Source organism: Salmo salar, chromosome ssa25, assembly GCF_905237065.1.
Source record: "Salmo salar chromosome ssa25, Ssal_v3.1, whole genome shotgun sequence".
Classification (NCBI taxonomy): domain Eukaryota; kingdom Metazoa; phylum Chordata; class Actinopteri; order Salmoniformes; family Salmonidae; genus Salmo; species Salmo salar.
In genome coordinates, this window is record NC_059466.1 from 26,407,521 (window position 1) to 26,428,374 (window position 20,854).

At 40.9% G+C, this 20,854-nt stretch overlaps 1 protein-coding gene across 1 annotated transcript; it reads left to right on the plus strand.

The window, feature by feature from the left end:
* Positions 1 to 547: 547 nt before the first annotated feature.
* tgfbr2l (transforming growth factor beta receptor-like) lies at positions 548 to 18,447 on the plus strand. The gene is made up of 10 exons (XM_014173767.2): positions 548 to 752; positions 8,483 to 8,633; positions 11,495 to 11,697; positions 11,920 to 12,083; positions 12,392 to 12,646; positions 12,753 to 12,929; positions 13,100 to 13,351; positions 13,658 to 13,799; positions 13,941 to 14,068; positions 16,159 to 18,447. The coding sequence occupies exons 1-10, from the start codon at positions 608 to 610 to the stop codon at positions 16,420 to 16,422; spliced, it is 1,881 nt and encodes a 626-aa protein (XP_014029242.1). The 5' UTR covers positions 548 to 607; the 3' UTR covers positions 16,423 to 18,447.
* Positions 18,448 to 20,854: the final 2,407 nt, after the last annotated feature.

Below are 20,854 nucleotides of genomic sequence, written 5' to 3' on the forward strand. Positions count from 1 at the left end.
ACCAAAATATAATCACACAAACATTGTGTAATAACTGTTTATTACATAATTATAAACGATGTATAAACTCAAACCCCTTTAGTGTAGGTGTTACCAAAATAGCAATATGTTGCATTATAACGCACAGTGAAAGTGTAAAATAGGCAATTATTGCTAGCTCAAAGTGAATGGAATAAAAACTTTTTCCTGGAAGACATTTCGGTTGTTGCATTCGATAAGACAATAAATACCCAATAAACCACACACAGCACAACTCACACTTGGCAGATATAAATAGGCCTACTAGGCTATAGCCTACAATTGGAGACAATTAGACCCTCCATTTTCACAAATGCTTAGGCCTATTCTGAGCTATAATAATAATATTAATACTTATTAGTGTTATTAGTATTATTTAATATAACCTACTATGATCCTTCTACACGTCTCGTGTCACCCTGTCACCCCAAATTCTACTGGGTTTAGGATCCGATTAATGAAGTCCAGTTCCTGGGCGGGTCCCTTAACACAGCTGGATGAAAAACATCTGGATCCGCCTACACGGAACTCCAGCCAAAAGCCCCGAGCCCAACCAGTTGTTTCACTGAATACGACTTCAATAAGCTAAATGAACGTCTATCTTACTACTCACGTTCCCAAATACATAGACAAATACAGTGCGACCACGACGTTTAAATCCGGTTCTTTTTTTAATGTCAATATTATGGGGTGCTGGAGATTCTCGGCAGTGAATATTGTTCTTCTGTCTTTCTGTAAGTATTTTTTTATTCGCTTACTCACTCCGTATTCACTTTAAAGTGTTCAGTGTCCATTGTTTCTTCAATCTGGTGAAGTTGTGAAGGGGGAGGGGGATCAAATGTTTATTCAAGGGAGGTTCTGGTCGTGTAAAACAGATGCTCAAAACTTATATTTATGAAATGCGACTTTTCGTTTTCTTGCCCTTTCTTCAGTGGAAAAGTGACTTCGGTGTAATTTTCTCAATATCATATATGTGATGGAATAGCCTAATGCAAAAATAAATAAGTAAATAACTATAATTTCTTTCTTTTCTTCTGTGGATTTGTTTTAATTTAAAAAATGTATTCACTGTAGCTTTATTAAACCAGTAGTTTTACCTCATGTAACACATAATAAAATGGAAATGACTGAACGATTCAAGTCATCCAATCTGGTGAAAAACATATTTCTGACACTTAACAGTTCTTTAGCTATGCCTGTTATTTATTATCAGCAGATTTTGAATGTTTAGAATATAATTTCACTTGAAAGCACAGATTGTTTACTCTCATGTTCAGTGGTGCCACTATTAAGGGAATCTGAAGTAAACTTAACTAACTTTAACATTTGTCTCAAACAATTTCCCACAATAATTTCTGAAATTATTTGAATATGAAGTCAATAAGCTAAAACAACAACTTACAAACATTAGGGTTATTGTATTTAATGACATAAAAACATATGAAACATTTTGCTCAAACAGGGCTTGATCATAACTTTGAATCAAAAGAAAATAACGAGTTAATTAGAACAAGAGTGTCAGTAGTTGTGATGATGAAAGATGTAATAGAACTTTGATGCAATTTGACCACATACATTTTTTTACTGCTGCCATCTGTAATGGAAATTTCCAAACAGGAAATCGATTCTGAGGCTCAATTATCCCTGCTGCATGCAAACAGGGGCACTTCTCCTCAGGGAATACAAGATTGAAGCATAGATTGAGGAGGAGTTCGGAGCTCATGTAGAAACTGTATACCGAGAAGTAGGGAAACTTCTCACTTCACCCATTTTATTTTACTAGGCAAGTCAGTAAAGAACAAATTCTTATTTTCAATGATGGCCTAGGAACAGTGGGTTAACTGCCTTGTTCAGGGGCAGAACGACAGATTTTTAACTTGTTGGGGATTCAATCTTGCAACCTTTCGGTTTACTAGTCCAACGCTCTAACCACTAGGCTACCTGCTGCCCCAGTGTGTCCTCTAGAGGACTTAAAAAGTTGCACACTTGATACTTACAAGTTATTTTGAGGAAGCAAAGTGACACAATACGTAGATAAACTGTAGGTTGAGGAGGAGTACAGAGGTCATGTAAGTACTATAGAGGTATTGGTGAACTTCTCACATGTTATGAAGAAAATGAATCCCGGGCTATAGCACCAATTTATAACTCATTGACATTCCCGCTATAGAACTTAGTAAGAGTTGAGCAAGTCTTCTTTTAAATTGTGTATGTATTTAACTTTTCACATGACCTATGTTCAGTGTGTGCGCTCTTGGGGACATAACAAGTTGTGTACTTACTACTTGCTGGTGATATTCAGTGATATTGAGGGAGCGAAGTAGCACAGAGCACAATGAGTGCTGTGGCATGATGAGCTTTGTGTTGTGTTCTCTAGCCTGACCTTCCATCATCCCACATCAGCCCATAATGACAAGATTGTGATGACCTAAGCAGGCAAAAATAAGATGTAGAAATCCCCTTTATTCTCCGCCCCCCTCCTCCTTCCCCCTCCTACTTCTCTCTGTGCCCAGCTTGTGATGGCCACTGGGGACACATACAGACCCCTGTTTGTTCTTTTAGCCCCTTGTCTGCGTCCCAAATGTCACCCTATTCCCTACGTACTGAACAACTTTTGACCAGAGCCCTATGCCAAAAGTAGTGCACACTGCACTATATAGGGAATAAGGTGACATTTGGGACAAAACTTTTCATTGCTGGGTATGAGATAAGGATCCTTTTAAAAATGACCACAGTGAATACTATGACCCTTATATGACCTCCGGCTTGGGAAAACCCTCTTATAGGTTTAGCTTCTTATTCTCATCCTTTGGCTTAGAGAAAATGGTTCCAAAAGGGTTCTTCAGCTGTCCCCATAGGATAACCCTTTCTGGTTCCAGGCAGAACCCTTTTGGGTTCCATGTAGAACCGTCTGTAGAAAGCGCTCTACATGGAACACAAAAGAGTTTTATCTGGAATCAAAAGGGTTTGACTTGGAACCATAAAGTGTTCTTCAAATGGTCCTCCTATGGAGACAGCCGAAGAACCCTTTTAGATTATAGATATAATATTTTTTTCTAAGAGTGTACAATAAGATGCTTCACTTGAACTTGTAGGTCAGAGAAATGTATCTAATGCAATTTTCATATCTCTCTCATGTGTTTTTATTTTGATGTTATGGATATTGACAAATGGATTGTGCTTATTAAGGTCCAGTTTTAAGACTGGACTAAATCACATAATTGTTAGAACTTCAGTACCTGGCTGCGTAAATGTTATTTATTGTTTGAGACTAGGCGGGGTCCCTCAAAAGGACGTACGTTCATTACATCTGGGTAATTTAATTGTGTTCTTGTCTATTTAATCAGGAAATACTTTCCTTTTGAGTCCTGTGGAGAGGAATTTCAGCATGCTGCATCAATAATGGGGAGATTGGTTGGCGTAGAATGGGCCAACTAGTGGCCTGGTTTGGTTACTACGCTTGGTGGGGGTCAGCTGAGATTCTGTCACTTATAAAACCAAAGGCTAACTGTTTTGAAGCAAGATTTTTCGCATGGTCAAGTGAACATTGCACAAACATGGACTATAGGACGACATCAATATGTTTTCTCTGGAAAAGGGGACAAAATAGATGAGAGTGTAGATGGGAATAATTCATTATTTGGAAGTTTGGTTTTTCTTATTTACCCATAACAGGCAAACTGTTGTATGTTTTGGTGTTGTCTGGTCTTCTATAAGAGAGATCAAGGCAATATTCAGAAAACATTTGACTCTATAGAGGTCACATTTTTACAGAACTGATAAGTTACAGTATGTATTTGATATTTTTAGAACCATCAAACGTTCAGCTCTCCCGCTGTGTCTGTGTTTATTTGTATATGTAAACTCATAGAAATACAGTCACAGATCCACCCATTACAGACCGATTGACTTGCATTTGGATGCCAATTCTAGTCATTCTATTTCTATGGGTAAACTGATAGGGAACCAGGGAGAGTTAGTTGAGACCTGAGGCTGAAACTGAAAAGCAAATAAATGCAGCCAACATCCCTGGGCCTCCCGGCTGTAAGCTCACAGCAGAGCAGTTGGATTTCCCATAAGACACACACAAAAAAAGACACAAAGGGGCTGAGCTTCAAACTTGGCTCACGCCGAAACTTCTGGCTTCAATTTATTTCTGGAGCAGTCACTGCTGATTTTAATTAGTTGAAAGTTTACGTTGAAAGTTTTTGCTTAGCCAGCCTTTTTAGTTTTTCTTTTCTTTTTTCTTCACCCTTTCTCCTTTGTCTTTTTTCTTTTGTGTGGGTGTGTGTGTATGTGTATATATTTTGTTGGTTGGCATTGGCCAACATCTGGAAGCCTTCGTGAAATATGTGTACAGCTTCTTTTAATGTTTGCGTAGTTTTGTTAGATCACCATCCCCCTGGGAGTGAAAAAATCCCTCATCATCTGGCTTTAATCAGCCATTAATATTGTTGTGATGTGGCAACACAGCACAAGGAGGGGACGGCAGATACAAGATGCGTGGGAAGGAACGCTCACAATGCTTTCTAGAGCCTGTGTCAAACCAATGCACCACAGCCCCCCCCCCCCAACCCCCACCCACCCCACCCCATTCAAACCTGGGTCAAATACATATTCGCTGTGTTCAATTTTTCAATCAAACACTAATTTGAAAACGTTTTCAAAATGTATTACAAATACAACTTGAGTATTGTCCATACAATACAACATAGAAAATATTGCAATGACTATGTTAAATATCTACTATACTGTGAAAAGATATAAACACATCATGTAAAGTGTTGGTCTCATGTTTCATGAGCTGAAATAGCACAAAAAGCTTGTTTCTCTAAAATGTTCTGCACAAATTTGTTTACATCCCTCTTAGTGAGCATTTCTCCTTTGCCAAGATAATCCATCCACCTGACAGGTGTGGCATAGCAAGAAACTGATTAAACAGGTGCACATTGTGCTGATGTAACAGTGTAGGTTCCGTCCCTCTCTTCGCCCCAACCTGGGCTCGAACCAGGGACCCTTGCACACATCAACAACAGTCACCCACGAAGCATCGTTACCCATCGTGCCACAAAAGCCACGGCCCTTGCAGAGCAAGGGGAACAACCACTTCAGGTCTCAGAGCGAGTGACATCACTGATTGAAACGCTATTAGCGCGCACCACCGCTAACTAACTAGCCATTTCACATCGGTTACACTGAGGACAATAAAAGTTTTGAGGGAGCATGCAAATGGTATGCTGACTGCAGGAATGTCCACCAGAGCAGTTGCCAGAGAACTGAATGTTCATTTCTCTACCATAAGCCGCTTCCAACATCGTTTTAGAGAATTTGGCAGTACATCCAACCGGCCTCACAACCGCAGACCATGTGTAACCATGCCAGCCCAGGACGTCCACATCTGGCTTCTTCACCCGCGCGATCGTCTGAAACCAGCCACCCGGAAAGTTGATGAAACTGTGGGTTCACACAAACTGTCAGAAACCATCTCAGGGAAGCTCATCTGCATGCTCGTCGTCCTCGCCAGGATTTTGACCTGACTGCAGTTTGTTGTTGTAACCGACTTCAGTGGGCAAATGCTCAACTTCGATGGCCACTGGAACGCTGGAGAAGTTTCAACTGTACCGGGCAGATGGCAGACAGCGTGTATGGCATAGTGTGGGCGAGCGGTTTGCTGGTGGGGTTGTAGTATGGGCAGGAATAAGCTATGGACCCCCCCAAAAAATAATTTTATCGATGGAAATTTGAATGCACAGAGATACTGTGACGAAATCCTGAGGCCCATTGTCGTGCCATTCATCCGCCGTAAACCTTTCCCAGTTCTATGGGCTGCATACACAGACATGTCACCCATTGAGCAAGTTTGGGATGCTCTGGATCGACGTGTACGAGCGTGTTCCAGTTCCCGCCAATATCCAGCAAATTCGCACAGGACACCTCTACGGGTTCTGTCCCCCCCCCGGTGGGACGGTTGAGCTAACGTAGGCTAATGTGATTAGCATGAGGTTGTAAGTAACAAAAACATTTCCCAGGACATAGACATATCTGATATGGGCAGAAAGCTTAAATTCTTATTAATCTAACTGCACTTTCCAATTTACAGTAGCTATTACAGTGAAAGAATACCATGCTATTGAATACCATGCTATTGAGGAAAGTGCACAATTATGAATTTGAAAAGGTATTAATAAACCAATTAGGCACATTTTTCAGTCTTGATACAACATTTTGAACTGATATGCAATGGTTCATTGGATCAGTCTAAAACTTTGCACAAAAAGGCCATCTAGTGGCCAAAATATAAATTGCGCCTGGGCTGGAATAATACATGATGGTCTTTTTCAAAGATGATGGTACAGTGTATTATCTTTGTATTATCTTTTACCCGATCTAATGTGTTACACTTCTAAGTGTTGCCTTTCAAATGGTATCAAGAATATGCATATCCTTGCTTCAGGTCCTGAGCTACAGGCAGTTATATTTGGGTATGTCATTTTAGGCGAAAATTTTAAAAAGGGTTGGATTCTTAAGAGGTTTTTAAGGTATCTGTGGCCAACAGATGCATATCTGTATTCCCAGTCATGTGAAATCCGTAGGTTAGGGCCTAATGAATTTATTAAAATTGACTGATTTCCTTATATGAACTGTAACTCAGTAAAATCTTTGAAATAGTTACATGTTGCGTTTAATATTTTTGTTCCGTGTAGTAACCAGTAACTACTGAAGCTTCAGCTTCCAGCTGTTCTTGGTAGGCCTACTGCTGGTGGGGATTGAACAATGCATTGCATATGGTTTGGAAGCTGCCTCAAAGTACAGGCACTGAGTAAAACAAACCCAATGTATTTCAATTTGTATTTATTATGGATCCCCATTAGCTGGTGCCAAGGCAGCAGCTACTCTTCCTGGGGTCCAGCAAAATTAAGGCAGTGTATACAATTTTAAAAACATTACAATACATTCAGACTGTGTGCCTTCAGGCCCCTACTCCACCACTACCACATATATACAGTACAAAATCCATATGTACGTGTGTGTGTATAGTGCGTATGTTATCGTGTGTGTGTGTGTGTGTGTGTGTGTGTGTGTGTGTGTGTGTGTGTGTGTGTGTGTATGCGCCTATGTTTGTGTTGCTTGACAGTCCCCGCTGTTCCATAAGGTGTTTTTTTATAATATATATTTTTTAATCTAATTTTACTGCTTGCATGAGTTACTTGATGTGGAATAGAGTTCCATGTAGTCATGGCTATATTTAGTACTGTGCGCCTTCCGTAGTCTGTTCGGGACTGTGAAGAGACCTCTTGTGGCATGTCTTGTGGGGTATGCATGGGTGTCCGAGCTGTGCGCCAGTAGTTCAAACAGACAGCTCGCTGCATTCAACAGCGAGCTTTCATAAATACAAGCCGTGATGAAGTCAATCTCTCCTCCACTTTGAGCAAGGAGAGATTGACATGCATATTATTAATATTAGCTCTCTGTGTACATCCAAAGACCAGCCGTGCTACCCTGTTCTGAACCAATTGATATTTTCCTAAGTCCTTTTTGTGGCACCTGACCACACAACTAAACAGTGGTAGTAGAGCCTTGTTGACAGTGCTGTCAAGAAGGTAGAGCAGCGCCTTATCATATACATACTTCTCCCCATCTTAGCTACTGTATCAATATGTTTTGACCATGACAGTTTACAATCCAGGGTAACTCCAAGCAGTTTAGTCACCTCAACTTGCTCAATTTCCACATTATTTATTACAAGATTTAGTTGAGGTTTAGGGTTTAGTGAATGGTTTGTCCCAAATACAATGCTTTTAGTTTAAGAAATATTTAGGACTAATTTATTCCTTGCCACCCACTCTGAAAGCCATAACACATAAGTTCTGCCAGCATCAGACTATGATTGATAATGTCGAAGGCTGCACTGAAGTCTAACAAAACAGCCCCCACAATCTTTTTATCATCAATTTCTCTCAGCCAATGTCTGCAGACCTTCACACATAATGGATATCCTATCCCTGTCCTTGGTTTCAAGCATTTTGGATGCACACCTCCCCTTCACTAGATGAACCAGAACTGAGTCTGCAATCTATCTAATGTAGCTTGTCACAATAAAGAGGGTGCGCTCTAAACAGCAGAACATTTGGCAGATTGGTGTCCTAAGAGCCATATACAGTACACATGTAAAGTATAGGACTAGGGCTCGATTCAATCCGTAATTCTGAAGATCTTTGCTCCAGCGTGATAGACATTTAAAGGCAATGTTTCCGTGTCAGCAGAGACTGCATTCACGGTAAATGCTGCATTATGTCAGCTCAATCGGAAATTACCTTTACATTTCAATCGCGCTATAATCCTGAACTTTGGCGATACGCATTGAATCAAGCCTAGTCTATGGTTCTGTTTTGTGCCAGTCATTTTATTCAAAGCCAGAAGTGATTTGTTCTGATTAGTGTTTGTGTGTGTGTGTATTCCACAGGTCTTCCTATCCTCTCCTTCACACACATCAACACCAACCTGTGTAAGTGGTGTGACTACTCCAGCCCTATCTGTGAGGACAGTGTGTGTTATACCAACTGCTCCCTCTCTTCCTTCTGTGCTCTGAGGGAAGAGATCTGCATTGCAATATGGTAAGTGTGAAGTTTTTCACCAAAGGACTATCTCCCAAGTTCAAGTTTATTTGCCATATTCAGTATAATAAATGAGTCTTTTGCACCAGAGCTCTCACTCTCACATTAAAAACATAAAAATATTTACAAAATACAGTACCAGTCAGATGTTTGGACACACCTACTCATTCAAAGGTTTTTCTTTATTTTTACTATTTTCTACATTGTAGAATAGTAGTGAAGACATCAAAACTCTGAAATAACACATTTGGAATCATGTAGTAACCAAAAAAGTGTTTAACAAATCCCAATATATTTTGAGATTCTTCAAAGTAGCCACTCTTTGCCTTGACGACAGCTTTGCACACTCTTGGCATTCTCTCAACCAGCTTCATGAGGAATGCTTTTCCCACATATGCTGAGCACTTGTTGGCTGCTTTTCCTTCAGTCTGCGGTCCAACTCATCCCAAACCATCTCAATTGGGTTAAGGTCAGGTGATTGTGGAGGCTAGGTCATCTGATGCAGCACTCCATCACCCTCCTTCTTGGTCAAATAGCCCTTACACAGTCTGGAGGTGTGTTTTGGGTCATTGTCCTGTTGAAAAACAAATGATAGTCCCACTAAGCGCAAACCAGATGGGATGGTGTATCACTGCAGAATGCTGTGGTAGCCATGCTGGTTAAGTGTGCCTTGAATTCTAAATGCATCACAGACAGTGTCACCAGCATAGCACCCCCACACCATCCCACCTCCTCCTCCATGCTTCACGGTGGGAACCACACAGGCGGAAATAATCCGTTCACCTATTCTGCATCTCACAAAGACACGGCGGTTTGAACCAAAAATCTCAAATTTGCACTCATCAGACAAAAGAACAGATTTCCACCAGTCTAATGTCCATTGCTCGTGTTTCTTGGCCCAAACAAGTCTCTTGTTGTTATTGGTGTCCTTTAGTAGTGGTTTCTTTGCAGCAATTCAACCATGAAGGCCTGATTCCTCTGAACAGTTGATGTTGAGATGTCTGTTACTTGAACTCTGTGAAGTATTTATTTGGGCTGCAATCTGAGGTGCAGTTAACTCTAATGAACTTATCCTCTGCAGCAGAGATAACTCTGGGTCTTCCTTTCCTGTGGCGGTCCTTGTGAGAGCCAGTTTCATCATAGCGCTTGATGGTTTTTGCGACTGCACTTGAAGAAACGTTCAAAGTTCTTGAAATGTTCCTAATTGACTGACGTTCATGTCTTAAAGTAATGATGGACTGTCGTTTCTCTTTGCTTATTTGAGCTGTTCTTGACAAAATATGGACTTGGTCTTTTACCAAATATGGCTATCTTCTGTATACCACCAATACCTTGTCACAACACAACTGATTGGCAAAGGAGAGGAAAGAAAAGAAAGGAAAGAAATTCCACAAATTAACTTTTAACAAGGCACATCTGTTAATTGAAATGCATTCCAAGTGACTACCCCATGAATCTGGTTGAGAGAATGCCAAGAATGTGCAAAGCTGTCATCAAGGCAAAGGGTGGCTACTTTGAAGAATCTCAAATATAAAATATATTTTGATTTGTTTAACACTTTTTTGGTTACTACATGATTCAATGTGTATTATTTCAAAGTGTTGATGTCTTCACTATTATTCTACAATGTAGAAAATAGTAAAAATTAAGAAAAACCCTTGAATGAGTAGGTGTGTCCAAACTTTTGACTGGTATGGTACAGTACATACAACTAGTAATATTGATCTGGTTTAGCTATTAGCTTGCCATTCTACAAAATATATTTTGACAGGGTATATTTCCCAATATACTCCCTCACTGGACTGTTATGCTCCTCTACTTTAATAATTATCCTCACCATGACAATATTTCTTGAACTTTCAGTAAACAGGATATATAGCTGATCCACATGTTTGTCTGTGTATCCTAGACAAAACAAATGTTGCTCCTAACCATTAATGGAACCATAGGATGAGTTTCTTTAATGAACGATACTGATAAGAAATGATGATGAGTGGTGAGTGTGGTGAGTGGGGTATTTGCTATGTTTGCGATGAGGCAGACAAAGTTCATTTTGGCTTTATTTGAATGTTGCTCACCATCTGGTATGCTGGGCCCTAGTGGTCAAACCTCTACAGCAGGGAGGGCACCCTGTTAAAATTTAACTTAGGGCCCCAAAAAGGCTAGGTCCGGCCCTGACTGCATGTTTGGGTATGGATGTCGGAATGCAGAACCGTGACTGTGGCCCATCATGATGAGTTCAGATTTTTTGTGGCCCCCACCCCCATAATAGTTGCCGATCCCTGCTCTACAGTAATAAAGAGAGGGTCTTTGATCCCGGTCAAAAGTAGTGCACTTTATAGGGAATAGTGTGCCGTTTGGTACACATTCTTGATCTTAGTTCCTCCCCTCGTAGGAAGTCTATCTACTGACCTCTGAATGACAGAGATAGTGTCCCAAATGGCACCCTATTCCCTAAATAGTGCACTACTTTTGACCAGAGCACTATGGGTATGTAATTTGGGACCCATCCAAATTGAAAGAGACTGGTGTTATTATGACTGGTGTTGTTGTTGGCAGGATACAAAGGCAGATTGGATTGACCGTTTGTAAAATAAAAACTTCTAATCCACTCTAGCAAATACATATATAACCAATCCAAACAAAACCACAAAGTAAAAAGTCAACTATAGGCTTTCCCAGAGACATTTTCCTATTGTAAAATGTCTAACTAAATTCAGTTTACTAGTTTAATAAGTAACTTTATAATTGATCTGTGGAAATGTAATTAATTAACTTTGTGTGTGAAAGTGTGTGCGTGCATGTGAGTGTATGACTGCGTGTACAGCTTTAACATGTTAGTGTCTTCATCTGTGTCCCAGGCGGAAGGACAATGAGAGTATGAGTGTGAAGACGTTATGCCACCAGCCCCAGCAGCCACTGGAGAATATCATGTTGTCAAACTACTCCTCCAACGAGTGTGTGATGGCTCCTCAGCCCTCTGAGGATGGGGTCCTGTTCGTTTGTGGCTGCCTGGGAGAACAGGAGTGCAACGATAAGCTTATATTCGACAAGGGCTCCAATGGTAACATCACTTGTTTTACTCTGAAACCAGGCAGTACATGGTACAACCAGAACATTTTAATTTGAAAAAGATTAATTTACAATTTTATATTAATAAAAAATGCAACGTGAGGAAAAATAGGCATTTATAATGTAAATACAAAATGTAGTAGTAGTAGTAATGTATACTAACCTATGATCCGATTCCATGTTGTCTTCACTGTGTTTTTAACTGTGTCCTCAGATTTTTCCAAGCTCAAGAGTAAAGATGTGATTCCAGTGGTGGTGATCAGCCTGGTCCCTCCCTTTTTAGTGGCTATCATCGCTACCATGGCTTTCTACCTGTACCGTACCAGACAGCCCGGCAAGCAGCCCAAAGAATGGGCTCCCAAACGCACACACTACCAGGTAGGTGGATCTACCAGGTATGGAAAAATATACTTTGAGACCCAAATGGCACCCTATTCCCTACAACATAGTGCACTAATTTTGACCAGAGCCCATAGGTCCCTGGTAAAAAGTAATGCACTATATAGGGAATAGGGTGCCATTTGGGACACTGCCATAACCAACTGGAAGCTTTTCATTTATTGTCATATAGCTACTGTACATTACTGTTTATGAAAAGGTGTAAAGTAATCCCTTATGGGATGGGTAACTAAAGGCCACTTGATACGTAACTAAAAATATAATTCATGAATTCATTAATTTACCAGGCCTTGGACATCCCAGAGGGACTCAGTGGGGAGGCCATCACCGGCGGTGAGGACTGCCATGGCAAGCTGTCAGCCATCAATAGCGACGCTACATCTGACATGTCTCCCGTCCGGGCCCATAACTTCAACCACAGCACGGAGCAGCTACCCATCCAGCTAGAAGCCTTGGTGGGAAAAGGGAGATTTGCTGAGGTGTGGCGGGCCAGGCTCCACCACCAGGCAGCTGGTTCTCAGTATGAGACGGTGGCAGTGAAGGTGATGGTTTTCCCTCTTCCCTTTTTTCTCACCCCCCTCATTTTTTCTGTAGTTTTTTGTGTCATTTTCATGTGATATAATACTTTGAATAAATGTTTATTTGAAGATCTTCCCGTCTGTGGAGTATGTGTCCTGGAGCAACGAGAGGGCCATCTTCTCTGACGCCAACCTGGAGCATGAAAATGTGGTTCAATTCCTGACAGCAGAGGAGCGAGGGCCCTCCGGCTCCCCTCAGAGGCAGTACTGGCTGGTCATGGCCTACCACGGCCTGGGAAACCTACAGGTTAGTTTGATTTAGCTTTGTTTTGTTTATTGCTAGGTTGATTAAGTGTATATTGTTGTTATATGGTGCAGTAGAAGACTAGTACATTTTATTGTACATACAATTTCATAAAAATGTTGTCAAATAATCCTGTGAGGGATGGGTCACTAAATGGGTCATTCATTCGTTAGGACTTCCTGGCGGGCCATGTGTTGAGCTGGGCTGAGCTGTGTGCTATGGCTGGGTCGGTGGCTCGAGGATTGGCCCACCTCCACAGTGACACCACCCCTTGTGGGATCCCCAAGGTGCCGGTGGCCCACCGTGATCTGAAGAGCAGCAACATCGTGGTGAAGAGCTGGAGAGAGTGTGCCCTCTGTGACTTTGGTCTGGCTCTGAGACTGGACCTCTCCCTCACCGTGGATGACTTTGCCAACAGTGGCCAGGTAAGGTGGAACAGGTGAAATGACCAAAGTAGTTGCTAAGGGAACCTGTATCAGTGTTCCACTCTAGCTAAAGTGACTGAGCAGTATGCATGCTTCCTTCTGACATAACTACTGTATCTGAGAGAATTATTATGGAAAAGAACAACATATTCAATTGTAGAGTCGTGGTTGAATGCCCCCTTGAATAAAAACTATGCTATATGAATGAAATTGTGTTATAAAGCTGTGCTAAAACCAGAATGAATCAGAAGGCCCTTCATGTAGTGTTAATTTGTTTAAGCTACTGTCACTGTCCTTGTTGTCCAGGTGGGTACAGCTCGCTACATGGCCCCTGAGGTGTTGGAGTCCAGAGTGAATCTGGAGGATCTGGAGGCCTTTAAACAGATGGATGTCTACTCCATGGCCCTGGTCCTCTGGGAAATGGTGTCCCGCTGTGAAGTCATAGGAGGTACAATAAGCTATTCTATTATGGGCCAAGTCAGGGGTAAACGTTCGTAACTCAGACTTTGATGAAAGTAGCATCGTCTGTAAATGTAGAATAGATGATAAATAACAAAGGATTTACAGTGTGTTTCCTGTATTTTCATAGAGGTTAAGAGTTATGAGCCGCCGTTTGGCTCTAAGGTGTGTGACCAGCCGTGTGTGGACAGCATGAGGGACCTGGTCCTGAGGGACAGAGGCAGACCTGAGATACCCACCAGCTGGACAACACATCCGGTAAACTGTGTGTTTGTGGGCGTGGGCGCGTGTGAGAGCGTGGTGAGGGAACTGGGTAGTCAGCACTTCTCAGTGAATTCAGGCCAGAATTCAATCCGATTGCTCTAGTCGACAATGCAGGTTTTAAAGGAAATGTTACCGTGTTCGCTGAGATCGCATTCAAGGACAACCCTGCAGATGTCTGCTCAATTGGAAATGACCTTTAAATGTGAAGTGCGTTATAGCACGGTTTCAGATTGAATCCCATCTTGAATGATAACCTATGATAACAGTTATCAATCACATAGATCATAAATAAAAGCTCTGGTTGTGAACAGGTTTGGGGTCAATTCCATTCCAATTCAGCCAAAAAAGGAAGTAAACCGATAGAAGTAACTACAGTTGAAGTCGGACGTTTACATACACTTAGGTTGGAGTCATTAAAACTTGTTTTTCAACCACTCCACAAATTTCTTGTTAACAAACTATAGTTTTGGCAAGTCGGTTAGGACATCTACTTTGTGCATGACATAAGTAATTTTTCCAACAATTGTTTACAGACAGATTATTTCACTTATAACTCACTGTATCACAAGTCCAGTGGGTCAAAAGTTTACATACACTAAGTTGACTGTGCCTTTAAACAGCTTGGAAAATTCCATAAAATTATTTAATGGCTTTAGAAGCTTCTGATAGGCTGATTGACATTATTTGAGTCAATTGGAGGTATACCTGTGGATGTATTTCAAGGCCTACCTTCAAACTCAGTGCCTCTTTGCTTGACATCATGGGAAAATAAAAATAAATCAGCCAAGACCTCAGAAAAAGAACTGTAGACCTCCACAAGTCTGGTTCATCCTTGGGAGCAATTTCCAAACGCCTGAAGGTACCACGTTCATCTGTACAAACAATAGTATGCAAGTATAAACACCATGGCACCACACAGCTGTCATACCGCTCAGGAAGGAGACGCGTTCTGTCTCCTAGAGATGAACGTACTTTGGTGCGAAAAGTGCAAATCAATCCCAGAACAACAGCAAAGGACCTTGTGAAGATGCTGGAGTAAACAGGTACAAAAGTATCTATATCCACAGTAAAACGAGTCCTATATCGACATAACCTGAAAGGCCGCTCAGCAAGAAGCCACTGCTCCAAAACCGCCATAAAAAAGCCAGACTACGGTTTGCAACTGCACATGGGGACGAAGATCATACTTTTTGGAGAAATGTCCTCTGGTCTGATGAAACAAAAATAGAACTGTTTGGCCATAATTACCATCGTTATGTTTGGAGGAAAAAGGGGGAGATTTGCAAGCCAAAGAACACTATCCCAACCGTGAAGCACGGGGGTGGCAGCATCATGTTGTGGGGGTGCTTTACTGCAGGAGGGACTGGTGCACTTCACAAAATAGATGGCATCATGAGGGAGGAAATTTATGTGGATATATTGAAGCAACATCTCAAGACATCAGTCAGGAAGTTAAAGCTTGGTTGCAAATGTGTCTTCCAAATGGACAATGACCCCAAGCATACTTTCAAAGTTGTGGCAAAATGGCTTAAGGACAACAAAGTCAAGGTATTGGATTGGCCATCACAAAGCCCTGACCTCAATCCTATAGAAGATTTGTGGGAAGAACTGAAAAAGTGTGTGAGCATGAAGGCCTACAAACCTGACTCAGTTATCCAGCTCGGTCAGGAGGAATGGGCCAAAATTCACCCAACTTATTGTGGGAAGCTTGTGGAAGGCTACCCGAAATGTTTGACCCGGTTAAACAATTTAAAGGCAATGCTACCAAATACTAATTGAGTGTATGTAAACTTCTGACCCACTGGGAATGTGATGAAAGAAATAAAAGATGAAATAAATCATTCTCTCTACTATTATTCTGACATTACACATTCTTAAAATAAAGTGGTGATCCTAACTGACCCAAGACAGGGAATTTTTACTAGGATTAAATGTCAGGAATTGTGAAAAACTGAGTTAATGTATTTGGCTAAGGTGTATGTAAACTTCTGACTTCAATTGTATACATTTTCTTTTTACTTCCTTGAACCCAACGCTGGTTGTCAATAATCAAACCTTCCTGGTATTGCTCTTCCATACTGCAGGGGATGAATCTGCTGTGTGCCACCATCACTGAGTGTTGGGACCATGACCCAGAGGCCAGGCTCACAGCCCACTGTGTGGTGGAGCGCTTTGGAAGTCTAGAAGAGGAGATGGAGCAGGGGGTGTTAGACGCTGTCAACAACAGCCAGGAGTGTCCTCCCTCTGACACCTTCCCTGACTCCACCGGCTGTGATGTGGACCCTCTGGCCCCTGAAACAGATACAGAGGGGACCCTCATCCCTGGGCAGATAAGTGAGATATTATAAGGAGGACTTAAACTCGATCACCAAAAAGAGGCACATCTTTGTATGATAGATTGAAGGCACTCTACCCTATGAACAAAGAGGAAAAAAGACACATTTTTATATGATAGATTGTATCATTTGAAGGAGCTGGTCTCCGGATTGATTTGTAATATAACCTTTATTAAGTGTCTTATGAATGCACTTATGAACTTTTGCCACTGAAGAGATATTCTTTCTGCCCCTTGGAAAGTTGTGTGTACAGGATTCGGGGAACAGAGCAAATAGGCAGACCACAAATAATTATCCCAACTTCACTATCACACTGTAACATGTCAATTTTATCAATAACTCAAAAAGCAGATTAGTTTCCAAATCTGAAGTACATACATCCTGTAATGAATGATCACATGGATCTGTTCTAAATTTTCATGAGTCTTGTCCTGGAGGCAGAACTGAGCTATTTCCCCTTAGATAGGCCAGCTGCAAAGAAAAACATTGGCTATTATTGTAAAGATTCATGAAAACAAAATTTAGATTTTGGCCTTAATTTTAGGTTAGAGTTAGGCATAAGGGTTAGCAGTGTGGTTAAGGTTAGATTTAAAATCAGATTTTATGACTTTTTGGCTGTGCCAGCTAGTGACCACTCTGCAGAGCTGCCTCCAGAACAAGATTCACAGAAAAATGCAAATTGCATTCAAAATGGAACCTTATTCCCTACAGATTGCACTACTTTTGACCAGATTCCTATGGCTCTGCACTATATAGGGAATAGGATGTAATTTGGGACATACAAATGTTTATTATTCTCTACAGTATAGAGAGCACTACATTTTGACAACCTTCATTGGTGTACCAGCTATTTCAATTGGTCCTTGCTCCTATTGGAGATCATTTACTTTACAAGAATGATTACTTATGATTAATTATCATTTATTTTTTTAATTAGTTTTCCATTGCCTTCTCAGTGTGTAGCCTCAGTGGTGTGGTTCTCATCCCCCCCCCCCTCAATGTGTCCTAAATGGCTCCCTATGTCCTACATACTGTGGTGCACTACTTTTAACCAGTTAGCGCAGAGCTGAGAGGTTTGCATTTTTCTAAGGGTTTCAGTCTGATTAACCACAAGCTGCTCTGACTGCAAATGGTGAATGTTGTTATATAGGCTAGAGACCACAACACACAAGCTAGGAGGGTGAAATGCCTTTTTTAAGACAAATGAGAACCAAGGAGCTTTTAATGATCATTTGAACTGATAGCTGTACACAAGGACTTTCTAAGGATACTTTGATCCGTTTGTAGCTATTGCATACAACTACATTGATTGTCAAGGCTTGTTTTCCCCCACCATGTGAAGTACTTGCTGCCTTCATCTGTTTACTAAGACACATAGTTTATTTGTTTAATTCAAATCTGATGTCTGAGCATTATTAAGAGAAGGGCATGATCTATCTTTATATACTGTACATCAGAGAACTCACAGTAAGAGCGACTGCTCTCCCAGACATCCTGGTATGACACTCAGATCTACACCAATTAAATCATTCACCGACTCTCTTGCTTCAAAGGTAATGTTAAAATCTTTTATCACACTAACCGAGCGGACTAAAATAATTAACAGGAGTTGGTGTAGATTTGATTAAGCCATTAAGAAGATCAATAGCTTTTTCTCATAGAACCAATCAATGTCTGGGAAAGAAGCGCTGTCTAATTGTGAGAGGCATGACAGTGACACCCTCTTTGAATCATGAGCTGGGTCGTGTTAGATTGGCACAAATGGAAGAAAACAAGGTGAAATGTGAAAGTACTCCCTTAGCCTTTCTTATTGGACAAGTCTATTTTTTGATTTCCGTTGCGCCCTAATGAACTCAACCAAGGTTAACCCTCTTCCCTTGGGAATGGTCAAGTTTGAGGATGCACAGAGTAAGACCATGGCCTTAACTATATGGAGAAATATCTAAGTATGATATTAATGAACTATGCAGAAGACTAAAGAATGATGTTATTGAACTTCTGATGAATGACCACAGATAAAAACCTAATTATTGTGAACTGGTTCCACAACATGTTACCTATTTGTCTTGTAAAATAGGTTATGTATCAGGTCTCTTATTTTGTTACTATTTGTGAGGGGAAGAAGAAAAAAACCACCACAAAACTGTCATAAAAAGACACATGAAAAAGAACATCAAACGTTCCAATGTCAAACAGCTTTATTGGATTGTTGTTCCGGAACCCTTATTTTAAGAGGTTGACATTATATGTGTCACAATATTTCAGTAAGGAGCACAGATTTAGGCCCGGATTCAACCTGATTGCGCTTTGTCAGTATGTGCCATTTAAAGGTAATTCCCAATTGAGCCAACATATGCAGCATTTACTGTGAATGTGGTCTCCACAAAGGCGGGAACATTGTCGACAAAGTGTGATCGGATTGAATCCCGGCCCCAGAGAGCAGCAATATTATACAGTATTGTGTATGAAGAACTAATAATGACATGAACAGATGTACTGAAAGAAAAAACATTCAAGTTTGTCATAATTTATTCTGATTTGTTTTAATAGTTTTGTTGATTCAAGTGACAAAACAGCCCTTTTACTGAGAAAAAAAAGAAACTACACCTAAAACGCCAAGTAAAATACACTGAGTGTACAAACACATCCTCTTTCCATGACAGACTGACCAGGTGAATCCAGGTGAAAGCTGTGATCCCTTATTGCAGGGATGCAAACTGCTGAGGGCCCAAAAAGGTGACATTTTGTTTTTGCACTGAAACATGCAAAAAAAAAATCCCTGCTAAGGGGAAATGCAGGTTAACTAATTAAACAACAAAGAATATGATCTACATGATCAGTCTCTGTGTGTAAAATAAAAAGTGGTTAATGTGAACCTAACTCTCAGCTAAAAAATGTAAAGAAAGCAATCCAATGTTATTTGTTGCCTAGACTTTACTGCAAATGACACTCAAGTCTTGAGAAAAAAAACAATACAGTATTACTGCAGTTAGCCATGACAGCCTTTATAATAGAACGCTTGTGACCACACACATAAATATTGCACTTGGAAAAAAACATCTTAAAGTAGAAATAGAATGAAACAAACAGGCATTCTATTGTTGCTCTATTATAGTGGCCACTATAGTAGACATCGATCAAGTGCACAAGGCTACATGTGTGAAAAAATAACATTCACTGAGTAAAACAAATATAACGTTAATCCCCCTCACTCACACACATACAAGTGTTACTGTCAAGTTCAACACAACAAAAACAATATATTTAGGCTGCTACACTGCACATTATTACATTGTACACGTTCTGCCTTTGGACATCTGTTCTACAATGTGCCAGCAAAAGTGAGAAACAGGGAAAGTGTGTGGTGTTCCTTTCACCTCTAAAGTGGCATCCAGCTAAAGCCAGGTCCAGCTCCAGCTACACTTGATCCCTGAATCCACTTGTTTAACAAGCAACGCCTCATTTTCACCTAATTCTCTTATAATGAAAATGTACCACATACTGTAGAAGGAAAACAGTTCATTAGCAGATGGTTAGTTCGTCACACAGATTGCCAGGGTCCATTAAGCAACGAACGCGTTATAACTTGAGGAACGGCAAGGAGTCGTATACCAGTTAATACTATTGCGAATTGGTTAGGTTACTAATGTTAGCTCATCTGATGTTTTTGTTTAACGTTAGCTGTCTGACTTTATTAGCAAGCCAATTTTCACACCATAAACTCAATATTTTGATCACATAAATTGGCTAATGTTGCTCAACATTTATCTGGCTAACTGAGAAGTCAATCCAGCTAGCAAGATACGTAACAATGCTAATACTTGTTCCACCACACTTTCTCCCTCACCTCAAAAACTTTCAAAATGACACTAGTTGTTTGGTTCCAGCTCATGAAGTACGCTTCATCACCTTCTCACCCCGGTCTCCGTGGTCAGGCTTCTCACCTAACGTTACCTCTTCGTTCTCGTTCAGGGGACGCGCTGTTTTAACTGGCAAGCTGCCTTTCCAGAGCGCGCACTGATGCTGTAACTAGTAAATTGTTTGTCTCTTCAGTCGTGTGCTGCGCTGCATTCTGTTATGTGAACGATTGGCTGAGCGTTGGATACTGACAGTGTTGCTCCAAACGCGCATCACTTGTTCGTCTACAGCCAGTAGTCATCCAAACCCCCCTCCCAACCTTTTCTCATCGGATCTACACGAATCACCTAGGTCACCTATTTTGGATTCAAAACGTGACGCGTTTGGTGACTAGTTTTCATCACTGTTATTGATGTGACCTGTTAAATCCACTGCAACCGGTGTAGATGAAGGGGAGACAGGTTAAAGAAGGATTTTTAAACCTCGACACACAGATTGTGTCTGTGTGCCATTCAGAAGGTGAATGGGCAAGACAAAATATTTAAGTGCCTTTGAACGGGGTATGGTAGTAGGTGCCAGGCGTACC